General features: G+C 40.6%; 1 protein-coding gene across 6 annotated transcripts in view; it reads left to right on the forward strand.

The window, feature by feature from the left end:
• The first annotated feature begins 1,284 nt into the window (after positions 1 to 1,284).
• LOC100703199 (mitogen-activated protein kinase kinase kinase kinase 4) overlaps positions 1,285 to 18,462 on the forward strand; it is a 98,840-nt gene continuing 81,662 nt past the window's right edge. For 2 of the 6 annotated variants that reach the window (XM_019353102.2, XM_005475395.4), the window contains exons 1-2: positions 1,286 to 1,581; positions 1,842 to 1,907. In XM_019353102.2, coding sequence (XP_019208647.1) covers positions 1,525 to 1,581; positions 1,842 to 1,907 — 123 coding nt within the window. In that variant the 5' untranslated portion in view covers positions 1,286 to 1,524. Of the gene's footprint in view, positions 1,582 to 1,841; positions 1,908 to 18,462 lie in introns of all 6 variants that reach the window. The other 4 variants (XM_005475397.4, XM_005475396.4, XM_005475394.4 and 1 more) reach the window with 3 other exon arrangements.

The raw sequence follows: 18,462 nt of genomic DNA on the forward strand, positions 1-18,462 counted from the left end.
TGGTAATATCAATTGTTGAGTTGACCCATTTCAGCCTGGACTGAAGCCGTAAAACAGCAGACCTTTACTTCAGACATTAGTATCCACATCACATCCAGCATTAGTCTTCAGGGATGCTGGAGGACAAATTATACAACATGACTTGTAAAAGAGGATGCTGATATCATCGTGATGTGATATGTTATCAGTATGCAGCTAACAAGAGACATGGCTGCTGACAGGTACTGTAAGAGGGATGGCAGCAGGAAATAATGCAGCCCGTCTGCAGAGCAGTGACAGCAGTACTGAAATATTTATCACTGTTTCCATTTCACATGCTCTAATTGCCCTGTATCCCTGTCTGAGAAGTGGGGGGATACAAACAAAAGCTGGAAGAAAAGAAGAAAGTAGGAAAACTGTTTGCGTAAAGGCAATAAACTAGACTTCCCAATAGGTACGCATTTACAATTACTTACATTGTAACTACTGACTAGATTTGTCATTTATCTGATTGCTCTGATTAGTTGTTGCTTTTTGCATAAGGGTCCAAAAAGCTATGTTTTGCATGGACTAACCATGTGTGATTAGTTTGTGTCTACTTACTTGATAGGTGCGTGCTAGCTTCTGCATAGCAATAACGGTTATCAGCCATGCTAGTATCAACTCCATCCTCATTCTAGCAAACTTGAATATACACAAGAGTTATTTTAGTTTTGTATTTTCTAGTTATTTTTATTTAATTTAAGTTTTTTTTAAAATTCGGTTAGTTTCAGTGAGTTTCCAGAGTGGATTTTCTTGTTCAAGTATAGTTTTTATTGTTTAAAAATGTTTCTGTTTTATTTTGGTTTTTATTACAATTTAAGTATTATTGCATGTAATGCATATGTCAGAAGCTAAACTAACAACTAAAATGTTTTTTCACATCTAGTTTTTCTCAGGAGATGCACGTCGGGTTACGAGGAAGCATATGGAGCAAGGTTAAAAGGCATTTCCTGCAGAGATTTAAATCAGGCAGTGCTCCAGCGCTAATGTTTAGTAAGGTGGGAGCAAGAAGAAATAAGTAATCCTATGAGTTGGGTTGTGTTTGTAACTGCTATATATTGTTGAGCGCACTTGTGTGAATGCGCATGTGCAGAAATGTTTCGGGGTGGTGAGGAGGGGGTGAGTTTGGTTCCGGGCCCCAGAAAATCTAGTGCTGTCCCTGGGACAAAGGGGCGGGGAATGAGGAGAAAGAGAGGCAGAGAGACATAGGGACTGACTGCGAGAGAGAGAGGGCGGAGAGAAGCGAGAGAGAGCGAGAGAGAGAGGGAGAGAGAGAGAGAGAGAGAGCGCGCAGCAGGCAGCGGTCCGGCACTTGGTCGGTATGTTGCAGCAGCAGCGGAGCTTCTGTCTGGGACTATAGCGAGAGAAAAACGCGCCTTGGGTTGAAAATATTAGTAAGGGGATTAAAATTAAAACTACCCGAGGATGAGACATACGGCGTCCGCCTGAAGGAGACTAAAACACGCCGTTATTCCGCTAATTTACCACCTTTTTTAAACGAAAATGGCGAACGACTCTCCGGCTAAAAGTCTGGTGGACATAGACCTGGCATCCCTGAGGGTGAGTGTGTTTCACAGTGACATTTTCACGCTCGCGTTTACCCTCTTTCTCCATCTGTTCTTTTTACAAAAAAATACAATCACACAGCGAGGCAGTGCTGTTGTTGACACAGCCCTACGGCAGCTTTTCTTTGTCTATATCCGCTGGCATGAGAAGCGAACCGGGCGCAGCCGGCTCCTGCATCGAACGAACCCGCTTGTAATTGCTACGGGGAATCAATTAATCCGCTTCTGCTGTTTGTCTTTTTCTTTTAAATCCAGGATCCTGCTGGGATTTTCGAGCTGGTGGAAGTGGTCGGAAATGGTACATATGGACAAGTCTACAAGGTTGGTCTGAGCCTCCATCTCTCTCCCTGTTTCTCTCAGTGTGTGTGTGTGTGTGTGTGTGTGTGTGTGTTTAAGTACCATCTGAGAACAAACTGGCGGCGGAAACTGGAGCACAAACATGCATTTATGTATTTTTTCCTCTCTCACGGTCTCAGGAACACGTTTATTATAACATTACCCCCTCCCCTCCTTCACTTGGGACCAGTGCGGTCTGGACTGGATTATCTCTGATAGCGTTTTGACCTCCCTCTCTGTTTTACATCCATTTATTTATTTTAATTATTTCATCTTAATGTTATTCAACGATGCTAACAGCATCCCGGTAACGTTAGGCCTATTTTGGTCCTGAAGAGATCCCTCCTCCCTCTTCTCCTCCTCTCCTCATCCACACCCCAGTGAAATATTCCTTGCACAGTGCACGCGTTGCCTCGCACTGACAGGGCCAACCCAATCCGTGCATGACAGGCTTCACCACGCTGACCGACTTGTGCGCCATTGGGTGGGCGGTGTTTCATTGCGCATTTGTGCACACCGTTGCCCGGCAGGCCCTTCTGCTGGAGCGGCTCTGTGCTGCATTAATGGAAGGGGGGGAGGAGGTAGGCCTGTTCATCCCATCACACTTAGCGGAAAAGGCATTTGACCGAGACCTGGTGCTCTTGCAGCCCAGTTTTCCACCTCCATAGCCTGGCAGAGATGAGCAGCAGAGCAGCGACATCACCCTGTTGTTGTTATTTGGCAAAACTGAGAGCACACGGGAAAAAAAGGAGGAATGGGTTACAGCTGATGGATCTGCCAGAGCTTCTGTTGAGCTGGCTCCTGGAAAATAGTGTGTCACACACATGCAGCTTTGTATCGTATAAAGCTTTTGCATTTCTGAATGTTGCTGTGGTTTGTTTTCAAAAGATGTCACATGAATATCATGTAAAACACAAAGCAGGTAAGGCTTGGGTGGCTGTGACCTGCAGTCATTTGCAACATCCAATACTTGTGTAGCACAAATTGCAAGTCAAATCTGTGACCCACTCTTATATTCCTGAAGCTAGAAAATAGTCCCCGTATGTTTGTGTGTTTTTCCCCTTCTGTGCTGCATTCTAGCAATGGCATTGGCCCAGCCCAAATCCTTTTGGAATAACTCCAACTGAATTTCACTGAACAACAAAACACCTTGACTGAGATTTGTGGTGCACATGCTCTCGCCAATAGTTTTTTTTTGTAGGATTAATTGAAACACTGACTTTAGGTTTTGTCGAGCTCTTTTCACACGTGAACACACATGACATTGTCTGAAGTTGTTCTTTCCTATATGTCACGCACAGTGGGAGGAGTGCGTGCCGGCGCTGTGATTTCAGTGCTGCAAGTACACCGTTAATTTAAGTGTGTTGCCTCTCTGGTACGTGCAGGAGGCATGACTTTACTTGCTAGCTGTGAACAAACCAGTCTTATCACATGAACTGTTCTTAAATCTGCTCATCTGGACGTCACACAGATTTTATAGTAGAGAACTAGGAGGTTATAGTGTGATGGGTGAATGTCTGGGAAAAGTTCGGCGCTGCTATGCATAAGGTAAGCTAGGCAGGGGTTTAATACAGTCAGCTAGCTTAATCAGCTCTTACTAAGCATTAAATCGTGATTTAATTTGGATGACAGAATTGTTTTTGGACAGTACACAGAGGGAGGGGGTAATTCTGTCATTTAAGTATGACTGCAGCTGTCAGCCAGTGTTTTTGAACTGGATAGCAGCAATATCTCAAATGACAAAACTAAATTTTTAGGGTTTGCCTTTATTCCGGTGCCCAAAAGACTTTAACAAAGAGTTACATCAGCCTCATAATATGTTTAGTACTGCTGTTATGGAGGTTGTAACATGTGCTAGAAATCGTGACATGAAGAAGATTAAAAATAGATTAAAGTTATACATAAATATGTTCATATAAGACAGCTGGAACAGGCTCCAATCGTAGACAGTATAAAAAATGGAGGTTGCCTCCCTATCGCAAAAATGAAATTGATACATAAGTGCCTTAAACCTGCAAGGCCACCTGATGGCGATAGCTGTGGTTGCCAAAAAGGCTTCTGGTCCTGTAGATGTCTGCGGGAAAATGTCCTTTTACTTGACCTCCATAAATGTTTCCTCCTGAATTTATGGGCTCAGTCACTCATTTCAAATTGAACGGAATAAGTCTATTTTATAAATCTTGGTCAAGCCTGTGTTTTAAAATTAAGGACTGCGTGCTCATTGGCTAATAAGTTGTCAGTCATTAGCCACTTGGCTACTAAGATAAAGAAATGCTTATCTCAAGGCTTCAGTCGGAACTTCAGAATCTAGTGGGTGACATTATTGTAGCCATGTCCATCTTTTATACTGTCCACACCACCTAGTGGTCCTGCAATCCTGAAGTGGATAAGTAGAAAAAAATAATGGATGGATATATGCTATGTTGTTTATGTATAGCTGGTTAACATGGTCCATATGGTAGCAATGGTATGAGATCATCTTAAAGCATCGATAGAGTCCATATGGAACAATTACTGTGGACAAAGAGTCGCTTTGGCTCTACTAGTGTCTACAGTCCTAAAGTGTGAATGGAGACCCATAATAAAGGTTTCTTAAGCCTGATTTTAATAAAATCCAATATTCCCATATATTTATATATTATTATCAATTTTCACTTATCGGCCATTATAAATGTCAATAAGGACACATCAGCAAAAGGCTAATATCACCCAATAATATTGGATGGGGTCTAATCCAGTCTTATGCAAGCATATATCATGAGCTTATGTTCGTCTGACTTCTTGAATTTACACATGTACGTTAGGCGTTGGTGTTCACAGAAGAGTACAAGGCTCTACTGCATCTTTGCTTTTGGGGATTACACAAGTCACTGGCAGCACCGAGCGATTCCTCTTATTGAGAGGAGCGTCACTTTGAATTTCTAGTCGTGGATGGCGAGGCCGGCCCTGAGGCAAGCCTCTGTAAATGCACGCTCGGTGTGTACAGCGAAACTTCTCCTTGTAATTATACACAGTGGGTGTGTTTGTTTGGCTGTTTTTTGTTTTTTCGGTGCTGCAAGAAAAACAAGACTGAATGAGATCTCGGTTTACTTTGAATTATTATTATTTTGTTTGTTTCTTTGTGGTTGGCGGGGAGTGGACGGCGACGGTGGCTGTAAACGTTTCATTAGAGCAGGGGACAAGTGGTTTTGGAAATGCTCTGATGCACTGAAGCACAAATTAACCTTGACATTTTGAGTTTAGTTCCTCAGGATTCAATGAATCATAATTACGTGTGCCAACCAGGGTTCGAGTGAAGCTGAGGCTTTTTTTTTTCCTGTGCTTGTCTGCGCCGCCTGCCTCGCTAACATCTGACCCCAAAACTTACGTGTGTCTGCATGTGTGTATGTGTTTGGGTCTGCACATGTGCACTTGATCCTCCACACTTGGCGATTGGTCAGGTTTCCCAGGCTGGCGAGTAGCTGCAGAGCATGACGGAGTGAGGAGTGTTGCAGCTGTGTGCACCGACAACAGCTGTTGGGACAGAGAAATAAAAACAGGAGAGGGAGTAGAGGGGTTGGGGAGAGAGAGACAGAGAAGATGAAATACGCAAGAGAGAAGATTTCACCATTGAGGTACCAAAGTGTTTTAATTTGCTTGTAGAAAATAAAGACGAAGGCCTCAGTGCATCACTCACACCGCTGTGCGAGCCACGTATTAAATCGAACATCCCAGACGACAAGCTTGCCTCCACACGATGGGGTTTCGAGTTTAGCGTAATGTGTAGGTTTCACTGGATTTCCTTGAAATGAAAAGCTGAAACATCTGCAGAAAACATGAAAAGAAACAAATGAATATGTAGAGGTCACAGTGTTTCTGTTTCCATTTAAACAGTGGGAGGTAAGGGAAAAATTCAATCAAAGCTGAAGAGAGGGGCTGGAGGAAAGTTTTTAAACTCCGGGGTAAGGCCGCACTCAGCATGTGGGGCTGGGAATCCCCCTCTCTCTGAGGAAATGGTTTAACCCATTTATAACTTGCTGAGCTTTCGCTGCGCTTCTTTCCTTTACTCACTGTTTCAGGCTCACCGGCTCACACTGTCGTATAAAGTTGTAACAAAGTATCCGAGTCGAGTAAACGAATAAGCTTTTTGGCTTTACTCCCAAAAGATGAAGCTTGTTACCTCACTTGTAGAGTGAATGGAAATTTGTGAGGAAGCAGTGAAACGGCGGAAGTCATCAGCATGGTGAGGAGAAGTTGGTGGCTGTGCTCTGATGGCTAGATTAGAAAAACCACAGCCCTGTTCCTGTTGTTCTGTCATGTATCCACACAATGTATATCAGAGGTTTCTGATATATAAAAATTCTGCAATAACATGAGATTTAAAATGGAGTAGGAGACCACACTGTGGATCATGTTCAGCTTATTATCAACATGCTAGAGGGAGTACAAAATATCAGTTGAAATAACATAATTTCCACAAATGTGGAAAGCCTGGAAATATCCAGTTTTTACATGAGCAATTAGAATTTATACTCTTTAAGGCCTTTACACACCCTGAAGTATTCATTAAAAAGTACAGATGGGCCACAAGATTAAAATGCCTGACAGGCACAGTGGGTAACTTGGCTCATCTTGTTATGGTGCCGTGTTCTGTTGGGAAACTTGGCATTCATGCAGGTGCCACCTTAAGTCATAAATCAAAAAGCAAATTAAACACCCCGCCTCAGTGTGCCTCAAAAATACTGCAAAAACTGCAGGAAGTATACACCATGCAAATGGAGCAGGATACGCTGGGACAGGCCTGATCCATGGAAGACCTGCCCAGCATCCCAACCTCAGAGGATCCAGTGCCCATGAGCCTGGTGTCAGCAGACAGCATAGGATGGATTACCACCACCTCGATGGGTCAGAGCTTATTTAAAGGCACTTAGGGGACCTGCAAACTGTTAGACAGGTGTGAGTTTAAAAAAAAAGAAGTATGTATTTATTTATTTATTTTATTTTAATTTTTTTTATTGTTGTGGCTGATCATTGGAAAATGAGTAAAAACCTAAGGTAATTAGACTTTTATGTTAAAAAAAACCCACTTGAACTCTAAGTGAATAATTAGAAAGAGATGTGAATAAAATGAAAGCCAGATTGCACGGCAGGCTGTTCTCCTCATATCAGAGGTGGAATATGTACCGCCTCACCCTGGTGCAGTGTTTTGTAATCATCGTTCTCTAACCTGCCATTTCTGTGGTATGTGAGGATTTTATCTGTAGTGCTTCCAATATATAGTGTACCAGTGGAACTCCAGTGAGAGAGATTCTGTGCAGCTAACAAGACCAAGTGTTCCCTGTATTCTGTTTTTGGACGTAGAAGCATCAGCACTAAGTTTCTCCATTTCATCTGCAGTTTTCACCTGCATCTTGTCACCACGTTATGGGGAAAGATGAAGCGGATTTAAAGTTATAACATTGATTTATCCCCCAGTAGGAACCATCATGAATGCTGCTACTTCTTTATAATTTGGTTTATTTCACAGGAAGCCAGTGAAAAGAATTAAGTGTAGATGTGATAACACCTTTAGACTTGATTAAATGTTAGGTTGCAGCAATTTTAACAGCTGCTGTCAGCAAAAATCAATCCTTTTTTTGATTTGTTGCATTTTGATAATAAATCTCTCTGGAGTTTAAGATAATGCCTGCAAAATGTGCAATACTATGATATAAAACACTAAATCATCTCTTTAAAGGCTGGAAATAAAAAAAAATCTGTTTAGATAGATCAGATAATAAACAGCCCGTCAAAGCAGTTTCACTTCTTGTGCAAGTTTTCATCCTGACTTTCTAACAGGAAAGATGCTTGTTTTTCTCTTTGCTGATAAAGTGAAGCTGGGTGTGGCTCTCTATCAGCTGCCTGTCATCTGATGGGTAGAGCACCATTACTGCTAGTGCCTCAGAGGAGATGCACCTCAGCGTATGACTGAATGCATAGCTGATCTGTCAGATACATGGATGTCTAAGTACTCAGGCTCTGTTTCAGGTTTCCTTCAACCTGCTGCAAGTCTACATCAGCATCTGCATCTTCCAGGAGGTTCAGTATGTTTCAATGAGCTGACTGCAGTGTTGTTTTTGAATACTAAATATTGCCCCACTGCTTTTAGTAATGCACATAGCTGCAGAACAATTGGATTTTCTTTAAATGTTTTTAAAGTAATTCATTAAAAAAAAAAAAAAACCCAGTTCATTTGAGTCACCATACCTCATAGGTAGCTGGTATATCTGGCTTTTTTTGTCACTGAAATAATATCAAGGATCTTGACTTTTAGTATCCAGTAGTGCTACAAACTAGGACTGTGACTTATGAGTGTACAGAGTACTTGACCTACAGTGAATCCACAGATTTGACAAACTGAAACCAAAAATAATTGGACTGACAATATAAATTTTTTATCAACTAACAACTCAAAGTGATGATTAATCCAAGTGGAAACTTCCACTGATGTGTCTTTTCGTCACTACAATCTTCAATCTTGACAAAAGCCACTTCCTTAAAGAAGGCTGGATGTTTAAATGTGTTGGAAAATAAATATCTTCATTTCAGTGACTCAAAATATCCACAGAAATAATGGTGTATGAGCTTAAACCTGTTAAAAAAAGGTTACATCAGGAGCATGTTATTATTATTATTACACTCCTCCTTAATTTCTTTTGTTTTCTAACTTATACGCGTGAAGCTATTTATAGCCGGGGCCCCGGCTCTGTAAAGTGGAGGAACTACAAAGCTGTCAGAAGGAATAGGCTCATGCAAAGCTGGCTCACCGGCCTTCCGGCTATTCAAACTGGAATGTTAGTCTTGTCTGCCGCGACCTTTCTCAGCACAGGAAGTGAAGCAGCAAAAGCCTGCCACCTCTCTATGGGGAACTTTCTTTACAGTCAGAGCTGCGCTTATCTGCTGTGACCTTTCCAGACAGAAGAAGTGGAAGCTGTGCCACTGATAGCAGTAACAGGAACCCAACTCTGTCACCGTATTTCATGGAGAAGTTGCACCTGATGGAACTGCTCCTGAGCCTTTCAGTGTAAAGGTTTCCATAAAAGTGCTTCAACACACCAACATGTAGGTGACTTTCTCTGTTAGACGCACTTTTCTTTTTTATTTGACACAAAGGTGACACTGTTACTGTTGTTAATGAATTTGTTAGCAGTAGCCAACCGTGCCTGCTAGCTAAAGTTAAGCTAAAAATAAGCCACAAGCCTCAGACAGTATCTGGGTCATGTTCTTTGATGCTCGCACTTGTGTGGACTGATGCAGTGACTGTACTGCTGCTGCTTCTGCTGGCGAATCTCCGAGGATCCTTTCATCCATCAGCAGAAAGATTTTGTTTTTTCTTTTGTATTTGAAGAGATTTTGACATGGATGACATTTGCTTCCATTTGTTGCGTTCATTTTTACACCATTGTCACCAGAACAAGATTGACACTTTTAACTCTGCTGGAGATTGAATCTCTAGTCGCAGTTTACCTCACTGCTTTTATTGATCTTTATTTTTTTTTGTGTGTTCTCTTGAGTACAGCATTGATTGCAGTTTAACTGATCATTAAAACCAACAATATAAAAGATGAGATCTCTGTCTGTGCTAAAAAATATTGATTTTTCACCGAAAATAAACACAAAGCAATAAATTAAAGTAAAATGTAACCAAAATATAAAAATAAAAGGCTTATTCGTTCAAATAATTGATCATTAAGGGAAATGTGCTTGTTACAAATTGAATTTATACCAATCAAGTAAATCAAATTTGACCAGATTCTATTAAATATATTGTATCCATTTTACTTACATGGGAAATTTAGATGTAATCAAATTACATAAAGTCAGCTTCTTTTTGAGTGTACAGTATTCAGACAGAAAGTGGTTTATTCAAGAGTCAAGATTCTTTAGTGTCATTGTAAAAGAAATATAATGGAATTAAGTTGCCTTCAAGAATTGTACTTAATGAATCTGAAAATAAAATATAGTTATAAATAGAAATAATAAAATAATAATAATATTATATGATCATTATCATAATTGTCAGTGATTATTTAAAGTATTTAATGTTATTATTATTTAAATAGTTTGAAATACATTTATCAGTTGAGAGAACTTCATTGTAAAATATCTGACTAATTTCAGTTCTTTATCATATTAGTTTTTAAAAAAATTTCAAGCACATAACTCATCTGACCCCACAGGTGAATATTGGTAACTGCCTTCAGTCAATTTCCTCTTATTTGCTGATGTGAGTCAACCGGGGGACCATTGCGGCCGATGTGTTGGTTGACCCAAAACTGGAAAACCTTGGCGTGATTACCTCGTAATCCTTCAGCATGAGATGGCATGGAGGAAAGAGAGAGAGAATTAAGTTTAGGACTGATCAGGATAAACAGAAAAAAAGAGGCTACACTTGCTGCCGTTCATCTCTTAGTTATAGTTTTAGAGATGTAATTGTGTATCAGTCCCTTTGTGCCTTTAAGTACATATTTTATGTTTCTGTTAAAAGGTTTTTCACAAAGCAAAAGTTTCTTTTCTCATGAAATCACCTGAAATTTCTGAAGTGCTGTTATCAGTTAGTCTGTGGAAAAAAAGGTGGTTCCTTGTTTGTGTGTGTGTATGCTTTTTAAGTCGAGACAAATACCCATCAAAGATGCCATCTTTTGGCCCACGTGGGTCCACAGTGAGCAGTCCACAGTGGGCCCCTCTACTGGTTTGAAATTTAGAGCACATCTTGGCCCCGCACTGTTGGGCAGCCCATTGTGTGGGCTGCCCACATTAAGCAGAGCCCCACAATGGAGCCATGTTCACACTCTTGGTGCGGGACTGTGGTGGGGGAAGCTTTGTATCTGTGTTTTGGCTTTTCGTCCACACGTAAACAGCGTTTTGGATCACTGAAAAAAAAAACAACCTCCTTCCAACTCCGTTTCTGTGTTTACAGAGATTTCATTTTGCAACATCACAGGTGTGCAGCTCCTCTTTTTTTTCCTTTTTTTTAAAACATTGGACTCTACAACTATTGTTTGTAAGCTTTTGATTGGGCAATATTTCTGTCTGGTTAGGGTCATATTGCCTCCTGTTTCTTTAACTTGCCCTTGACAGTGCTTGAGATGGTTTCTTGCCTTTTCATGTGGACAGATATTTTTCAAAAAACTTTCATAATTAGGGCATGAGGGGTTTCTACTGGTAAATCCATCATTCCTGAAGTGAGTAACCAAATACACTCAGACTGACATTAATAGACCCATGAGTGGCCTGACAATGTAAAATCTTGTGTTGATTCATATTTTAATACCTCTGAGGAGGATCTTTGATATATTAGATGGATTAAACTATATTTAAACTCCCCATTTGTTCCTCTGGCTCAGCTAAATGTCTGAGATGTCACATGTAAATCCAGACAGTAGCATCAGCTGTGTTTGTTTCACTTATGCATGTCTATAAAAACCCATCTTAGTTAACAAATAGCCCTCTTTCATTTTTTTGGTTTTGTGTCTGCTGGCTCCTGGAAAGGTTGTTATATAATACACTCAGCTACGGTGTGTATGCGGTGTTAGGTGGATGGATGCAAGCGTGCAGACAGTGCAAACAGATGGCTTGTCGAGAGCATTAGCTCTGCCTGTGTGCCGTGTCAAACTGTAGATTGTACATTTCCGAAAATGAGTAACAAAAGAAATGAGCCTTTGTATTGTAAATGAGTGCACCGTGGCAGCATTTGGTATGGACTGAAATATCTGTAGCATTAAAGATTGAAAACTGCCATGTACTGAAATCTGACATGGAGCTACTGGCCAGGCTTAAAGTTCTCTGTAATCACATTTTTATTTTGTAATTTGTTTTTTATAGATATGGTAACGTCTCAGAGTGCATCATTGTGTTATTGAAAGTCAGGTTTTGGCATAAGCATGGGGTTTGGCAAAGTCCCCAATTATTATTTTCACTGACGTTCAGCGTGGATCCCAGAGAGGCCAGGCAGTCTCCACGCATGCTATTAACAGGTTGCATCGGGTTCCAGTTAGTACATAAAAAAAAAAAAATCAAAGCATAATTTGAATATTTAAATATAAAAAGATTCCATGTGGGTATGTAAACTCTGAGCCGCAAGCTTTATTTAAATATCTCCACCTGTTTGACACGAGGTTTAATCGTTACTTCTTCTTTTTCTTCCCCTTCCTCTTTTTCTTCCTCCTCTGCTCTCCCTTAGTGTAATATGTTTTATTTGCTGATATATATTGCTGCAGTGTTCTGTTACACCTCTGTCTACAGAGGGTTTGAACTACTTTACCCCTTCATTAGTTTGTATTATTTTCAGTCAAACTCGAACTGTTGTTCCAGCCTTAAAAAGAAAAACATCCACTTAATCTCTTGTATGTGCTTCTCTTGGCCTGTGCTGTGTTGTTTCTCTTCTCAGCGTTAGAGTCAGTGAGCCTCAGTTGTCCTTACTGTAAGTATCTACGGATGAGAGCGATAAGAAGGCCAAATGTAATTTAAAAGCTGAGGTGGTGCGGTTGTTTGTCAGTGTGAGGAGGCTGATTAGGTCTTGTTGTGAACAGATATCCCTTTGTGTTTGTTCCTCTGTTCTCAGTTACAGTCACGCTGACAAACTGATAGACACACAATAGGCACAAGAATCCATTTTTCTATGATCCAGCCCATAAAATACGTCATATGCTAGGACTGGCAAGTGATGAGATGTTATTAGTAGCCTTGCTTACTTCAGCTTCACCTTGCTTAATGTTTCCTGTGTGTTATATCAGTCATATTTGCGTAACTGCCAGTGATCTTCATCCTTTAAAACTCAACAACCACAGGGCTAAAGCTAAAATCCAGATGGAAAATCTGCAGGAAAAGCTCACTTTTAGGAAAAGTTATTGCTCGACAAAAGATAACAGCAGATCCATTTTGTTTTATAGAGCAGGCATCAAATGGAATTCTTGGCTTTTCTTCTTTTTTGTGTGAGTTTTTAAGTAAATGACATTATGTTCAAATCCTCTGGTGTTGGGGATTTATAAAAGAAAATTCTCTAAAATATTCAGTCTCATGGGTAAATGCCAATGTGGTAATAACACTGCTAGTGTTGCCCTGATTCTGGTTTTTCTGTTTTGATACTGATAACTTGGCTTTGGGGGAAATTACCATCATATATTTATCTTAATTATCTCACTTACATGGATTTCAGCTTAACCTCCTAAGACCTGGCGTCCACATATGTGGGTTGTCTAGACCACAGTACTAAATTTTGCTCTACAAAGGCCTGATATACACTTACGAGGACATTATTTTACCACTGTTCTATTGAAATTTAAAACAAATGTCCTCATAGGTAGATACCCTTGTAAAGCAAAATCAGGTAAAAAGATTATTCTTTGTTTTTACATTCATCAGGTCCCAATCAGCCCAAATAGCAAGGAGAAATTAAAAATGCATGCCGTGAAAGAGTTCAGGTCTTAGGAGGTTAATGTGAGAGTCTTGTTGTGTTGTTGTTTTTTTGCTAAGTTTCTCCTCTCCCTGCCCTCAGTTTGACTGTCAGCCACACATTTTAGTGACTTTACAAAACTCATAATGTTAGCATGAGCGAACTATAATAATATATTACCATCAGGCCTTAAACTGAACATAATAAGAGTTGGAGTGAAAAGGCGAGCGAGAGAAGTGTTGGTGTAGAGCCTTTAAGAGTTTGTGCTTAAGTGAAATTTTTTTTTACAAAAACAAGAAGAAAAGCTGCTGTGTTTAAAATCCTGCCAAACTGATGTTTGCTTCTTTCATACAGTATTCGCCCTCTTATGAGTGCTTGTGTACTGCTGCCGACCCATGACATCGTAAACACAGAAAAACATTGAAGAGAACATCTCCAAAAGTTCATTCTGTGCATCAAAACATAGAAGAGAACAGACTTGACACCAATATATGATCAAGCTTTTTGAGTCAGGATCAGACTGATATCTGAGCAGCTTAGTCACCATTGCCTCGATTTACAATTTGCATCAGTTCACCATTACAGACTTTCTATTTCCCAGAAATATTTCGATGCTGCTGCAATTATTCACACTGTTAATATCACAATAGGTGTCGTTTATGTGTGTGAAAAATCAACAGGAGCATTTTTTTCATCACAGTCTTTTAGTTTTCTCCCACCTTCAGGTTGGAGCTCAGCTAAACTCTCGTGAGTACAAACACGTACACACAGTCATATTTCCAAGGTCGGAGGATCTGTCACGTTTTTAGATGGGTTTCATGCCCCCCCCCCCTTCCTAGGACTCCACCTTTATTGATTTCCACATAGCACTAGCTTGCATCTTGTACAAAGGCCCCTTCATTATGTTATCTGTGACCTGTTTCTGCCTGATAACTCTGACTAAAAGCCTCTGTTTACAGCCAAAATGGCCACTACCTAGGTGGTGGAGCAGTTGTGGGATCTTTTAGATTTGTTTTGCATTATTTTGAACCTGGTGTACTGCCTCTCAGTGTGGTGACCTACAGGTCATATAACCATCTTTACTGATTATTATGAGGTGCTGCTTTATAATGCCAACAAATGAAAGGCTATTTAAAAGTTGGATGAGTTGGATATTCACTCAGGTTTTCCACATCTTTGTTGACAACGGACCGCTAATGCTTTTAGATCAGATCTGAGTTTTTGGAATTTGAAATTTTGGTAGATTTTTTTACTTTATTTTATGCATTTGCAAGATAATATTAATAAGCATTTAATATACTAATGTCATAAGGGAAGTCTCTCATAAGGTCTTGCCCTGAGTTTTATAACTATGTTTTCTGAGAAAGCTACCATAAACATAAAGACAGTCAAGACAACAGCTTTGCTGTAATTTTGGCTATATTAGCCCATAATATCTGCTAAGAAGGAGCATTGGATGCTCTAAAAGCCTTAATTTTTTCTCTTTTATACAGAATGCATCTATGTCAGGAAATCAAACCACAAGAATCAGACCTGTGTACGTGCACAGCGCTTGCACACGGGTCTCTAATTGGCATGCAAGGAAAGAAAGGTGTGCCTGTGGCAAGAGAGCAAGGTCTCAACTTTACCGTGTAATGCTGTTGACTGTTAGTCGAAAAACTTCACTGAACTACTGAACTAGATTCCCTGTTAAATTCACACTTTAACCAGTGGCCAAAAAAAATGGCGGAGGACATTAATGAACTTGGGAAATTGCTCTGACGGTAAATGATGAGCTTCAGTCTACAGACGTTCCTGAAATCTTGTTTGGAGAGGAAGTAATTCAATTTAAAGGCTTGAGATGCATCCTCGGCTTGGTTTTGACTGGATAAGAAGGGAACTAACTGCACCTCCGGATAAAGCAGAACCCAGTGGCCCTCCTGTTGGCTTATCATAGCCCCCCATCGAAACACACGCGCCATCTAACTCGCAGTGTCTGGTCGCGGCTCTTAATGACAGTTGTTGGACTGTCTGAGCTTCTGTGGTTTAAACGGGTGCACACGATGAACTTTGTGTGAATGTGTGTGTAGTGTTGAGGTGGGGGTTGAGTGTATGAGCGACCATCTGGAGGGGGGTGTGTGTCAAAGCTGCTCTTGGGTTGGCGGGAGGGATGTTTGTCCTGGGTTACAAGCTTAAGAGAAGTCTTAGAGGGCAGACTGATGAAGAAGAACTTTAAAAACTCCAATTAGAAACTTTTCTTCTTTTATGTAGATGAGTGTGTGAACCTGCGATATCACCAGCTTTAAACCTGGAAAAAAAACATGGCAACTGTTCTGGAAGTTATGCAACATTCAATCAACCAAGATCAGCATCTAATTAGACTTGAGGTGCAAAAAAGTCGGTGCATTTGCAAAGTCATGCATGTATTTTATTTTATTTTATCATTTTATTCAATAGTTTTTGCCTGCCTTGCTTGCTTTAATTGTATAGGTCAGGCTCTTAGCCACACACACTCTCTTGTTGCCGCAGTTATAATAAACCCTGTTTTTGTTTAATCGAGTTCTGTAGCTCCTTTCAGCCCTGCACACAGTGAGGCAGCTGGCTGGCCGGCTAACAGCAACATTAGCTTTTGTTTTCATCTGCTTCAAAACACTGTGAGCCGGTCTGATCTGTCACCTGACCACAAACTTTGCCTCATGATTGGACCACAGCGCTGAGCCTCAGCCAGCTGACCAGAAGCCAGGCCTCTGATTGGGCTAGAGCCTCTCAAAGCACTTCCTCCTGTAGCCGGGCAGACTGCGAGTTCCCATGAGGACTGAAGGGTTTCAAAACACATATACAGGCTGCAGTGAAGAGAGACAGTTACTGATGCAACTATGTAGAGGGAACCTCTGACAGCCATAGAAGAAAACATAGATGCCTTACTGTTAAGTAAAAATATCAGTATATCAGGAGCAACGAAGAGCATCTTTAGTTATGAGCTCAGCCTGAGTGAAAACCTGAAAATGATGTAACCAGAGGATACGATTTTTTTCATCTCATCGTGCCAGAACCTGGGAAAACAAAAACCTAATTAATGCAGGCGATGTTGTCGTGACTCTAAGTCTGTTTGTCTTACTAGGCAGATACAAATAAATGCATTTCTTGCTCACGTGGGGAGGGAGAAACTGCTGGAACAGAGTTTGAACAGCAGATCAATCTCAGTGTCACATCTGTGCATGCACTCCAAGCATAGGACAGCTCAGCTCATTAGTTTTAGTCGGCAGTGTCAGAGGAAATACAGATAGGAAATGAGAGTGAGGGTGGTAGCACATACTCCTCTAATTCTCAAATTGATGACTGATAATCATATTTCCCAAAGTGCTTTGCTCCTAGGGAAAAAAAATATTTATACGATAAATCACTTTCTGCCCTTAGATTTCATCCTTAGTTCTTCTTATCAATACAATTATGTAATCCAACTTTATTGGAGAAAGGAGAAGCCAGCCCTGCATGCATTTTTACACTCATCCCTGTCACTGGCTTTTTCCTGTATTTGTCTTTCTCTTTGTTATCTTGTCATTGGAAACAAACATGTCACTCACAGTTGGCACCGATGTGTCACACACCATTCTCATCTGCAAGCACTGCGCAGACACACACATTCTCGTTTTGATATCTTAGTGAGGACATCTAATTGACATAATGCTTTCCCTAGCCGCTAGGGCTGCCACGATTAGTCGACTAGTCACGATTACGGCGACTATCAAAATCGTCGACGACTGATTTAATAGTCGACGCGTCGTTTGAAGCTTTGTAAGATCACAAAAGACGCAGGAATAAGTAGTAGGATTTAAGAGTGTAATAACGGACTGAAACAGAAGATGGCAGCACTGCATGTACAAGGATGCCAGCTGCCGTTACACTCCGAAGAAGAAGAAGAAGCAGTGTCCCAGAATTCATAGCGCGGCCCTGCTCAGTTTTCAACAATGGCGGCAGCTAGTTAGTTTTAATATTACTCTTATTAATCTTTCTGGGTCACAAAATAAACGTTTAACATATTTTCAGGAGCTGTGTAAACCTCAAATATCTGCTCAGTTTATCAAGACACCGCATATTTTCAAAAGCGCTCCGACGTTTTCGGAGACGTCTGTTACCCACTAGCTCGATAGCTAGCCAGGGGCAAGGCTCACTAGAGCCCGTGAGAACACCGGACTCCCGGCAAATCGTTTTCTAACCCACCACCGTCTTTCGCTACTCAGGTTAAACATATATAAGTCACTTAGATAACTTAAAAATGTTATTGTTTGGCCTTTTTTTAGTATTTTATTTGTTCCTGAGTAAATCGGTTTGGCTGAGATTAAAGTTATAGTTTATACACGGCTGAATAAACGTCAAGCAGACAACTGATTATCAGAAGTGTGAGATGCTCGAGAATATACTCCGGTGTCCCGTTATATTTTAGATAGCAAGGAGTTTATTAAACTTTACCGAAACAATCTGTAAATCTCATTAAATTTAATAAACTATCATCTTGTCTTTATTTTTAGTTAGCACATACCCTAAACACTTAAAACTGTAAGCTAATGTTATATAAGAGCAGATGCTGCTGGTGCAATAAGCTGTACGTTTTACGTCCAATGGATGCATGATCCGATTAGTCGACTAATCGCAAAAATAATCGGTGACTAGTCGACTATCAAAATAATCGTTTGTGGCAGCCCTACTAGCCGCTTACCCTAACCCTTAGTCTAAACCTAACCATAACCTAATTGTAACCCGGACACTAAAACCACATTTTGAGTCTCAAATATGTCTTCAAACTGGTGAAGACAGGCACCTTTGTCCTCATAAGTGACTGTTGGTCCCCACAAGTATAGTACCGTTACCAATTTTTGGTCCCGACAAAGATGTCTAAACAGGTACACACACAGATACACATACAAAATGTGTTAAGAAGCTTTTTTCCGGTTGTTGTGGGAATGTTGGATGCTTTTTGTTGTGCCCTCACTGTGTTGAGCTGGCACACAGGTTACTGTAGGGTCAGCTCTATACACTGTTTTCCTACTAGCCTTTATGACCCTTACTACACACACACACACACACACACACACACACACACACACACAGACCTTCATCGTACTATCCAAAGTCAACTAGGTTGCCTTG

This window comes from Oreochromis niloticus, linkage group LG16 (assembly GCF_001858045.2).
Source record: "Oreochromis niloticus isolate F11D_XX linkage group LG16, O_niloticus_UMD_NMBU, whole genome shotgun sequence".
Classification (NCBI taxonomy): Eukaryota; Metazoa; Chordata; class Actinopteri; order Cichliformes; family Cichlidae; genus Oreochromis; species Oreochromis niloticus.